General features: G+C 45.3%; 1 protein-coding gene across 7 annotated transcripts in view; it reads left to right on the top strand.

Moving 5' to 3' along the window:
* RBFOX1 (RNA binding fox-1 homolog 1) overlaps positions 1 to 12,047 on the top strand; it is a 1,591,566-nt gene that overhangs the window by 483,747 nt on the left and 1,095,772 nt on the right. For 2 of the 7 annotated variants that reach the window (XM_039349798.1, XM_039349794.1), the window contains exon 1: positions 3,819 to 4,069. The exons of the other annotated variants lie outside the window; for them this stretch is intronic. In XM_039349798.1, coding sequence (XP_039205732.1) covers positions 4,067 to 4,069 — 3 coding nt within the window. In that variant the 5' untranslated portion in view covers positions 3,819 to 4,066. Of the gene's footprint in view, positions 1 to 3,818; positions 4,070 to 12,047 lie in introns of those variants that run through there. 7 annotated transcript variants of the gene reach the window in all.

The following is a 12,047-nucleotide window of genomic DNA, read 5'->3' as shown; positions in this document are numbered from 1 at the left end:
AAGAAGGAACTTTCTGACAGTGAGAACAATTAATCAGTGGAAGAGTTTGTCTCCCAGAGTTGGAAGGCTTTGAAAACAGACTGGGCAACCATTTGACCAGGATGGTGTACAGTCTCCTGCTTTGGCCAGACAGTTGGACTAGAAGACTTCTATGTTCTATGATTCTAGTCCTTGAGCTTCTGTTTTGGTATTGCTGAAGCTGGGCAACTTTCTTTAGTGCAGTGGTTCTCAACCTGTGGGTCGGGACCCCATTTGGGGTCGAACGACCATTTCACGGGGGTCGCCAAACAACGCAGTCCGCCATTTTGTTTTCCCCTTTTCCTTAGCTGTGCTACTCCCTTTTATTCTGTTGGCTTTTGAAAGCCAATAGAATAGACTCTCTTGAATAGAGTCTAATTCTATTGGCTTTCAAAAGCCAATAAGGATTGTCCAGGCTGTCTCTGCTCTGCTGAGCCCGCCAAAAGTCCCATTCTGCAAATGATGCTGCACCAGTTGAGTAGTCCTCGACTTACGACCGGTTGAGTAGTCCTCGACTTATGACCGGTTGGGGGGTCGCGGCATTAAAAAGGTTGAGAACCACTGCTTTAGTGCAAAGCCATTTTTTTTTCCTAATTTGCCATTTAAATACTTCATGATGAAATAACCATTATTGCACCTGAGCATTTACACAGTTAGGTGAAGTACAATTTCTTAAGTTTGTAATTAAGCAAAGGGAGAAAAAAAAAACCCTGATAATTGATGGTGTTTAGTAGACCTGCTAATTGGTGGTGGGAGGCTTGAATGTATGCTTCTGCCCAGATTTTAAGAAGACAGTGGATTATTCTTCAGTTCATCGCTATCCTTCAGATTTTCCAAGGAAGTCTTACTTCCCTTTACATTGTTTTATCTACAAGGACTTCAGTTCAGAATCTAACTTTTGACTTGGCACAATGAGGGCTTTCTAGCTTTCTTTTCTTCCAGATGCCACCATTTCTCCTTTCAAAAGTGGAGATGAAGTCTTGGGCAAAATCTTCGGTCTGGGGGGGCCACACAGATCCCTATCTTTTTTTGTATGGCTACTAGCCTGGACAGAACCATTTTTGGCCTTTGTCTTCTTTTGGAAAGGGGCTGCTTAAGGAGTGTCTATGGAGATTCTCAATCATCCAAGCAATGGCTGTTTCAAAGGTGCCTTTTCAAAAAGCACCTTTGGGGGGGGGGGATAAGGCAACTACTAGACTGTTTTTTTTTTTTTCCCCCTTGAGGAAAAAGACATTCTGCTTATCATCCAAGAAGCTTCATCAGTTCTGACTGATGTTGGGGGGGGGGAAGGAAATGGAAGGATTACTTCTGACAGCTCATCTTGACAGTTGCTTAAAGAGCAAACCAGGCTCCTTAAGGCAGCCATGTTACTCCTTAAAAACTTCTCAAAGCCCTCCTAAGATGGACGCTACCTCTGTTCATTTAGGGATGTAGCCTCAAGCAGCAGAAAGCACCCGTTACTAAACCCTGCCGTTTCTCTACAGCCCAAGCTCCAAAGTGCAAATGTCCCATTTCCTTCCCCTACCGACTTTTATCACCAGACGGGAGAAGAAGCAACGTCTTTTTTTTTCTTTCAGCTGCTCACCCGTGCACGGATGCACAAGGCATGTGAAGCCACAGTCACGCAAACCCCACCAGGGCCTGGAGTCTTGCCTGAACGCAGCCCCGTTTCTTTCTCGTTGTCCTCAGTGTGTCACTGCCAGCCGCGGTCAAGGCGCGCTTCCCCTCCCGGCAGAAGCAGCCAAGCTGCGGAAAGTCTCTCCCTTTAACGTTGAAGGTTCGTACAATAGAAGCCAATGGCTACAAACATCCCTTCGCTCCGGGTGGGCAGGTCAGTCCGGGGGTGGATTGACTCGCCCGACAACCTATCCTGCAAATACATCCCGCCCCGCACCCCAACTTTCCCTTTCCCAAGCAGCCTTCTAAAGTCACTTCTATGAGATGGAGCAATCTCTGTCCCCCCAACTTTCCTTTTCCCAAGCAGCCTTCTAAGGGCACCTCTATGAGAGGGAGCAATCTCTGCCGCCCCCCAACTTTCCCTTTCCCAAGCAGCCATCTAAGGGCACCTCTATGAGATGGAGCAATCTCTGTCCCCCCAACTTTTCCTTTCCCAAGCAGCCTTCTAAGGGCACCTCTATGAGAGGGAGCAATCTCTGCCGCCCCCCAACTTTCCCTTTCCCAAGCAGCCATCTAAGGGCACCTCTATGAGATGGAGCAATCTCTGTCCCCCCAACTTTTCCTTTCCCAAGCAGCCATCTAAGGGCACCTCTATGAGAGGGAGCAATCTCTGTCCCCCAACTTTCTCTTTCCCAAGCAGCCTTCTAAGGGCACCTCTCGGAAAGAGCGCAACAACCTCTTCCCTGCCCATCCGCTTCTGGCTTAGAGCAAGGAGAGGGAAGTTAAAAGGACCAGAGAGATGACACCACGCTCAGACCGCCGGCTGGGGATGATGGGCGCCGCAGCAGCAAAATCTCGGGGGAGGGCGGGAAAAGAGTGGACTGTCTTTTCCTAGGAGGGGGAAACACCCCCAAACACACCACACACACCCCAGTTGCAAGAAAAGGGGGTGCATTGAAAAGTGGGCGCCTCCATCCCATGCCCCCCGCCGACCCTCCTTTTCCAAGGGGAACACCCCCAAACACCCCACACACACCCCCCAGTTGCAGGAAAAGGGGGTGCACTGAAAAGTGGGCGCCTCCATCCCATGCCCTCCCCGCCGACCCTCCTTTTCCAAGGGGAACACCCCCAAACACCCCCCCCACACCCCCCAGTTGCAGGAAAAGGGGGTGCATTGAAAAGTGGGCGCCTCCATCCCATGCCCCCCCGCCGACCCTCCTTCTCCAAGGGGAACACCCCCAAATACACCCCCACACCCCCCAGTTGCAGGAAAAGGGGGTGCACTGAAAAGTGGGCGCCTCCATCCCATGCCCCCCTCCCCCCGACGACCCTCCTTTTCCAAGTGACAGGCACTCAAAGACGTCCCCCCCCCCGGGGACTCTCGTCCCAAACCCTCGTCCCCCTCGGCGCGGGGGCTGTCCCTGCAGCAGCGCTGCCCTGGCGGGGCCGCCGCCGCCGCCTCCACGCTCGCTCCCTCGCACGCCCCCCGCCCACCCCGCGCGCGTGAAGGTCACCTCCTCCCGCTCCGAAGCAGCAGCGGCGGCGGCGGCGGCGGCGGCTCCAAGCGGAGCACCACAGCCGGCAGCTGGCCTCCCTCCCTCCTCCTCCTCCTCCTCCTCCTCGCGCAGGGCTGCCCGAAGCCGGCCGGCCCGCTCGCTCGCCCCGAACGCCGCTGCCCTCGGGACGCCCGGCGGGAGACAGGACGGAGGCGAGGCGAACGCCACCCGGCATCCCCCTTTTTTTTCTTCCCCGGGACCGGCTGTAGTCGCGCCCTCACCCGGCATCTCCAGACGGGCGGCAGTTTTCGCCGAGCGCGCGCAGCCCCACTGAGGCGCCTTCGCTCCTCTTTTCTCTCCCCCCCCCCCCGCTCCGGGTTCTGGAGAGTTTTTTGGGGGGGCGGCGGCGGCGGCGGCGGGGCAAGCGCGCGTGCGCGCTGGGAGAAGCCGGCGCTCGCTTCGCTCTTTTTTTTCTCTTTTTTTTTAATTATACATTTGGGCCACCTGCGTTCGATTCCCCCCCCCCCCCACCAAAAAAAAGCCCCGCTGCGCTCGTTCTCTCCCGCGAGCCTCTTCTTGCCCTGATTGGGCAGGTCGCGCGCGCGCGTGGAAGGGGGGGGGAAACTTGGGCAGGGCGCGCGCTCGCTCGCTCGCGCCGTGGAGGGGGGGGTCGCCCAGTCCCCGCGGAGAAGTTTTGCCGTCGCCTGTGTGGCCCTCGGAGGAGGCGGCGGGGACAGGTTGCTCCACGAGAAGGGAAGGGAGCGCCGGCTTTTTTGGGGGCGCTCCCCCCGCCTCAGGTGTAGCCGGAGCCCTCAGGGCGACCAGCTCCGTGCCGGAGACTTTTGACTTCGCGCCTCGACTGAGGAGGAGACGCGCCGGCCGGCAGCGAAGGGAAGTGACCCGGAGGACCGTCTCGCGCGCCTGAACTTCGCTGCATGGTAAGTGAGCAGTGCGCCCGGCCGTTGCCCATCGGAGGGGGTGAGAGCCGCCGCCTGGTCCTGGGCTTTATAAAGGAGGGAGGCGAGGGGCGGGGCCAGTGCCCCTTGACCAATGGGGATCCGGCGACTCCACTGCTCCCGCCCTCTTTTCCCGCCCTCTCCCGCAGGTACGCTGGGGCACGTTGTGGCAAGTGGGCTCCTGGAGAGCTCCTTGCAAGGATTCCCATCCCAGCTTCAGTTTGCCTTCCTTTTCAGGGAAGGGTCTAGTGAAGGAGGTCTTCTCCACCTTCTGCAAGGTCTCTCCGTGTGTGATGGTGCTGATTCCCCAGAGGGGCTTTTCTGGGGTGGGCTGGGGGGCTTTGTTAGCAATCTAGAGCGTGTTTTTCTTTCTTTCTTCCCTTTCTGATCTTAAATAGGTTTTCTGAGTATTAGAAAACCTGATGGCTTTGTCCAATCCATTTGTCCAAACTACACTATTCTCCTTTTTTCCCTCCTTTATCCGAAAAAAAAAAAAAAAAGTTTGCTCTCTTCATTATTCTCACTCTGCCCAATCCAGTGATTTGTTTGATATTTTTTTTTTTTTAAAAAAATCCTCAGATAGAGCTGTTGTTGCCCCTTTCTGAGTTTCAAGTTGGGTCTTAATGGGGTCTATTACCATGTTGAGATAAAGTCCTATTAAAATTGAGCATTCAGAACTGGTGGTTGAAGCACATGCTTAATCCTTGGACAGTGATGTTGCTGGCGAAGTGTCACATTGTTACATAGCCTCAGCGATAAGTTACATAATTCTCAGGAAAAAAAAGTGTGTTCCTGTGTAAAATGGCAACACACTTGTGGTGCAAATTTTTAGCGAGTGGCATGTAGGTTGTAAGTTATATAAATGTTTTAAATAAATAAATAAATGTAGACACCAGTTTTTTATAAGTGGGCTTTTTGAATAGAGGGTGTACTCTGTATGATCAAAAAAAATGGGTGTACACAGAAGGATCATTGGATACAAAGGGTATGTGCAAAGACTTGTATGAAAACTGAAAAAAATAGAATAATCTAAAATGATGTCATATGTCACACATGTGGAATGCAGATGAAGTCATTTGCAAGCATATATCCTAAAACTGATCCCCATTTCCCAGTGCCCATAACGTTATCCCTCAAACAGAAGACGGTGCTAAAATAGTTTTGTTAGGATTGTTTGGCTGTGATAGATGATCATGCACTAGAGACCCACACCACTAAAACTACTCTTAAGAGGGATTAATCTGAAAATAAACATTATGAGAAAGAACTATTGATATCCAGTTCATCTAGTAAGAGTCTTTTTTCAAATACTCAGTCACCACCATCTAATTTTAAACCTTTTGCCGTCCCTCAGTGTTCCCCCTCCATGTTTTATATTAACATTGTACAGTGGCACTGAATGATATTGGAGAGAGCCACAGATCACATGTCAATTTGATTCCCTTGTTTATCAAGGAGGCTGGTTTTGTTCAGTGACAGTAGATAAAGTTAATGTGTGTTGTCTCTCCTCAAGAGAAGAAGAATAATCCTTTGTTATTGGATATAAATAGTATGTCAGAAGGTTGTTGTCTATAAATGTTGATCTTTTTTTAAAAAAATAAAATCAGTTTCAAAACATGGGAAATGTACAATTCATCGCCTATTAAAATTTCTTACAATGTTTATAAATAAGCATAACTTTCACTTGGTATGAGAGATCATTAAGGCTGTAGATTGCATAGGGGAGACCCTCTCTTTACCCCCTCACCCCCCCACAAATGAAGAAGACTATAGTAGTCACTGTTGACAAAAAACAATATTACCTTGCTTTGCTTTCCATTATCTTTTATTTGGATGAGTAAAAAATACACCAGAGAGATTTGTGAAATAAGCCCCATTCTTCAGTGGTCTGCAGGCTTTTTAGGGTTATAAGTATGGGCTGAATAGGAGCACATTCTCCAATCAGCCCAAAAGGCAAAGGTTCACTTCCATTCTGTAGCCCGTGCATTCCTTATTTTTCTCCTCCCCTCCCAGCATCATCTAAGTTAACTCTAAAAATACCAGTCAGTTCTGCATATTTTGTCAAAGCAATAATATCCAATATTAGCAGCGCTGACAACAATAGTGAAACAGTTATCTATTATGACAAAAAAACAGCATGGAAGTATCTACAATCCTACCTCAGAGATGTTGTGGGTTCACTTCCTGACCAATAGCAATAAAGCAAATATAGGTTTTTCTTGACTTACAACAATTAGTTCAAGGTGAAAATGCCACCAAAAATGTTATCCATGACTGCTACTTGCACTTTTGAGCAAACACAGACAAATGATCAAAATCTGGGTGCTTTGCAACTGGCCAAGATGGTTGCAACATCTCAAGATCATGTGATCACCATTTGGGACCTTCTTAGCCAGCTTCTGACAAGCAAAGTCAATGGAGGAAGCTGGATTCACTTAACAACCTCATGATTTGCTTAACAATTATGGTCAAAAAGCTCTTAAAATTGGCCCAATGCATTTATCTGTTTTTCTTAGCAATGGAAATTATGCTCATAGGTCATACTACTGGTATTTCACTAAAGTGAGTCACACAGTTTTCTGGGTTTCCCAGTGCATAATAAAAGTGATGTTTATACCATACTGTGGTCTATTAAGTGTGCAATAGCATTATGCCTAAAAAATGTAGCTGCCTTAATAAAAATACTTTATTGCTACAAAATAATAACCCTCACCTGAGCCTTCAGTGAGTTGTAATCTTTTTTACCAGTGGAGGGTCTTCTAAAAAAAAAACAATAGAGAAGCACAATAAAATGAAATATGCCTATATACAATTTTGTGGAACAGAGTTGTTTAAAGCGAAACATTGTCAAGTCCTAAAACTTTTAAAAGGAACAACTAGTGTATTCTTGGTATTTTGTGATTATAGTGGTTAGATTTAGATTACAATCTAACTTTCCTTTTCTCTTTCAAAGAAATGATTCCTAAATATTATGGTATCACAATGTAACAACTGAAAATTGTATCTGTATTTGCTGTTTATTCACACATATATATGGAAACACAAGTAGCTGCTAGCTTGTCAATAACAAGTTTCATTTCCAAGAACTCTGTTCCAAAACTCAGTCTGTATTATAGTTTAAATCATCTGTGTATCTATTCAAGAGTAATGTTCAAATACAGATTAATAACAGAATAAGTTGGAAGGGACCTTGGAGGTCATCTAGTCCAACCCCGTGCTCAAGCAAGAGACCCTGCACCATTTCAGACAAATGCTGTCCAGTCTCTTCTTAAAAGCCTCCAATGATGAACAACTTCTGAAGGCAAGCCCTTCTACTGGTTTATTGTCTCACTGTCAGGAAATTTCTCATTTCTAGATTAGATCTCTCCTTAACAAGCTTCCATCTGTTGCTGCTTGTTCTGCCTTCAGGTGCTTTGGAGAATAGATTGACCCCTTCTTCTTTGTGGCAGCCCCTCAGATATTGGAACATTGATATCCTGTCACTCCTGGTCCTTTTTTTCACTAGAGTACCATTCTTCATATGTTTTAACTTCCAGCCCCCTATTATCTTTGTTGTTCTCCTCTGCACTGTTTCTGGAGTCTCACCATGTTTTGCATGCAGTCTCAGTCCTGACTGAATCTTATCTGTGTCCATTCAAAAGAAACCACCGCTGAGTCCAGTGGACTTACTCTTAGGAATGTGTGCATTGTATAGGAGAGTTCAGATTCAGCTTCTGTCAGATCAGTAAACATAAAATTGTGCCATTTGAAGTATCGGACAAGGTTTCTAATAAAAATAACATTCTGTAAAGAATGCCATGTGAACAATTAAGCTATTCTGTAAAACAGGGCAGCATGCTGACATTTCTAATACTCATACCATTGCCCTTTTGATGAATCAAAATATCAAGTAAGTTTGCAGAATTTTGCTGCCAGCTCTTGCTTCGGTATAATGCTTCTTCCTAAAATGAGCGTGATAAATTACCAATACCAGAGAATAAAATATCCAGCTTGATTCTTGAGATTAGAAACAATGAATATAATATATTCATATAGCATTTACTATATCCTTCCAATTTTATTCCCCCAATGGTATTTAATATTATTAAATATAAAGTATTTATCATTATAGTTTAGGAGTGGCATGGTGACCTAGTGGTGAAGATGCTGGCCTCCTCCTCAGAAAGTTTAGACTTCAATCCTAGGTAGCCGCAGATGTTTTTTAGGGCACATAGAAAAAATATTTGCTGCAAACTCCATTAGGTGTCAGAAAGGGCTTCCAGCCAGTAAATGCTCAGCTCCATTCAGTTGCCCTGACTCCACCCCTATTTAAGGGATTCCAGAGTCATAAAAAGGGAGGCTTTTTCACAGGTAAGTCTAGGAAGCTTTGTGTCTTTGTGATCCTTCATGGATCCATTTTCAGTACTCTAACCACCATGCCAGCTTTCTGGTGGTAAGAAAAATAGTTTGCTTTGAGTGCAGCTCAACTTCTGGTGACTCCATGGACATATTCAGCTTGTTTTCTTTATAGCAATATGTCAGGGGTCTTCAAACTTGGCCCTTTTATGACTTGTGGACTTCAACTCCCAGAATTCCTCAGCCAGCATGTCCATTCACCAAATGGGGAGGGAGAAAGAAGAAACTTTTTTTTTAAAAAAAAAAAAAGAAAAACCCTACTGGAAGGATAAACATTTTAGCCTCAGATTGTATAGCCCAGAGGTCTTCAAACTTGGCCCTTTTATGACTCATGGACTTCAACTTTTTCAGCCAATGTGCTGGCTGAGGAATTCTGGGAGTTGAAGTCCACAAGTCATAAAAGGGCCAGGTTTGAAGGCCCCTGACATATATTAAGTGTTTTAATTCTGTCTTCTCTGATGACATTTCATTTTCTCAGTTGCATATACAGGTAATCCTTGACTTAAAACCATTCATTTAGTGATTGTTCAAAGTTACAGCAACACTGAAAAAAAAGTGACTAGTCCTTGCTCTTATGGTCACATAATCTGCATGGTCGTGTGATTAAAATTCCAGCACTTTGCAAATGGAATTTATATGATCTCAGAGTGATGTGATTGCCCTTAGCAACCGTCCCAGACAGCTTCTCAGCCAATCTTCCCAAAGTCAGTGAGGGAAACTGGATTCACTTAACAATTGCTGGATCCACTTAGCACGTGCAGTGATTTACTTAACAGTCATGACAAAATTGGTCATAAAAGTGGGTGCGACTCACTTGCTTAGCAAATAAAAATTCTGATCCCAACTGTAGTTGTAAGTTGAGGACTACTTAAAGGTAAAGTCATGTCTGATTTTAGTGGGTGGTGCTCATCTCTGTTTCTTAGCCGAGGGAACCAGCATTGTATAAAGACTTTTCCATGGACATGTGGCCAGCATGATTATACGCCGAGGTGCACAGAATGCTGTTACCTTCCCACTGAGGTACCTATTAATCTACTCGCATTTGCATGTGTTTGAACTCCTAGGTAGGCATGAGCTAGGACAAATAACAGGAGCTCGTGCTATTCCCCGGTGCTCAGGTCTCAAACCTGGGCTTGACAGCTGACAAGTCCAGTGTCTTTAACCACTGAGCCATTGTTCCCCCTCAAGGACTACCTATAGCAGTGATGGCGAACCTTTTAGGGACTGAGTGCCCAAAACCCGGTCCCGCTCCTGCCGTGCCCACCCTTAGGGCCATCCACCACCTCTACAGCCCATCGCAGATCACCCAGGTGGCCCAGCAGAGTGATGGCAGCCATGCCCTCCGTCTGCACCCCACAGCATCAACTGCACACAATGGGGCATGAGGGCGGAGTCCTTGGCTGCGCTGCTCCACAAGGGCCACGCTCGGGGGCAACTGTCCTCTGGGGGGATGATGGTGAGGAGGGTGGGGCTAGGGTGATGGCGCACATGCCCATAGAGAGGGCTCTGAGTGCCGCCTCTGGCATGTGTGCCATAGGTTCGCCACCACTAATCTATAGTGCTGGGATTCCTTAGTGGTGTATCATCTAGGAATGAATCATGCCCCTTCACTTAGTTTCCAAGCTCATACTAGATGAGCCCCATGCAGTTAAGGAATAAGAACACATCTCTGGTGGTTGCTTTAAAAATGTGCTCGAGAAACACAAATGGCTTCAGTGACCATTCCTAGGAGCAATCTGTCCTTTAGCAGACAATTTAAGTGTTGTGTGATGTGTGACTGTGTGCTTGAGGATGATTCTTTCTGCAGTGCACTTAGATTTAATATTATCAAGATGACAATGCTATGTCTATCTGTCTACCTACCACTACTCATCCACCCCGAGATAAGCTGTAAAAATAAAATGAATGTCTTAAAACGTGGATTTGGAAGGAATTTACGATGCAGATCTGTATATGTGCCACCAGATCTTCAGAAATTCTAAAAATAGCCAGTATTCGTGGAATGTATGAATTTTAGGATGGAGCAGGAAAGTAAAACCCAAAGGTTTAGCAGTTTTGAAAATATAATTGGACTCCTTTAGAAAGTTCTAAAATTTGACTGATCGAAACATTCCGCCTGTGTTCCCATCTGCACCTTAACATTCAGTTGCATAAATTTATATCTTGCCTTATTTTAGAATTCTAGGTAGGTCACAATAAAGTCAGTCAACACACCATTATAATACATCATAAAAAATAAATAAATAAAAGCTTATCTCGTGACCTCCATTATCAAGCGCTTAACCATCATTCATCTGCATCCAAGGGATTGGAACAGTTTCTGAAAATCCATCAAAAGACCATGATCTTGAGGGCTTTTGGAAGGACAGGAAGAAATTAGCCTTCTTTGCTTGAGCAGGGGGCCCACCACCAATAAGTCCTGCTTCCAGGAGGGAGATCTTCAGTTTATGCAGAAGTGATTAACAGATTACCTCTCCTGCTATGCTTCACTAGAAATGTTTGTGTGTGTGTGTGTGTGTGTGTGTGTCTATGTGTGTGTGTGCATAGGGAATGAGAATGTGTTATTTGTTCCTATTAATTTAAGAGGGAATGATGGGCTGAATTGGTTTGTGTATCATGCATTATTCTAAAAAAATAACAAAATTACTTTTACTTATCCTTTTTTAAATCTTGCTTACTTCCAAAATCAGGTTAAACTATCAAAATGTAGCAGTTGCATAAATCAGATGTAATGCAGTCCTGTATCAGTTAATTAGCATTAATAGAATGAGTGTTTACAGTAATCAGCAATTAAAATTTTAACACCTTAATTTCACTTATTTTTCCCTTATTTAAAATTTATCTTTTTCTCAAGGGCAGGAAACATTTGCAAGGGCAAAAAAAATAATAATAATCGAAGCAGAAAGGGAACATTTCAAGATTTTCAGGCGGATGAAGCACTTTCTACCTTAGTTGTGTTCGTGCTTGGAAGCACAAAACTGTGGGGTGAGACCGAGGAGCGACCCTTGGACACGCACCACAGAAACGTCTATGTTGCTTTCATTGTTTGAAAACAGGAATACATTAATAAAGCCAACTTGCAGGAAATGATGTACTGGTTGCATTCACAACTTGCATGAGTTTGTTTCAAGCAATTGGTTTTGTTAATGTAAGGAACAAATGGCAACCACAATGGTTACCAGCCATAGAGAAGTAAATGTGAGATATTAAAGAAAGTAAGATGCAATTAATGAGTTCGCCATAGCTAACTTTTCCATTGCTACACGAAATTCAGCATATCTTTACAATAACATAAAGTAACACAAGAGCCACAAGAGTGTGTGAGTTGAGCAGCCATATAAACTTGCTAAATAGATAATTTGGATGCACTGTCTTAGCCTCTAAACTTTGTCTGAAGAGAAGGGAAGGGCTGGACAGACAAGGATGAAACTTGTATGTGCTTGTTTCAGAAGTATAACTTAGAATTTATCAGCTCCCACTTGAATCTACCATAATCATAACAAAATAACAGAGTTGGAAGGGACCTTGGAGGTCTTCTAGTCTAGCCCCAGGCTCAATCAGGAGA

This window comes from Crotalus tigris, unplaced genomic scaffold, assembly GCF_016545835.1.
Source record: "Crotalus tigris isolate CLP2741 ecotype Arizona unplaced genomic scaffold, ASM1654583v1 scf7180000018301.7375997, whole genome shotgun sequence".
Lineage (NCBI taxonomy): Eukaryota > Metazoa > Chordata > Lepidosauria > Squamata > Viperidae > Crotalus > Crotalus tigris.
This window is presented reverse-complemented; position numbering and strand designations above follow the sequence as displayed.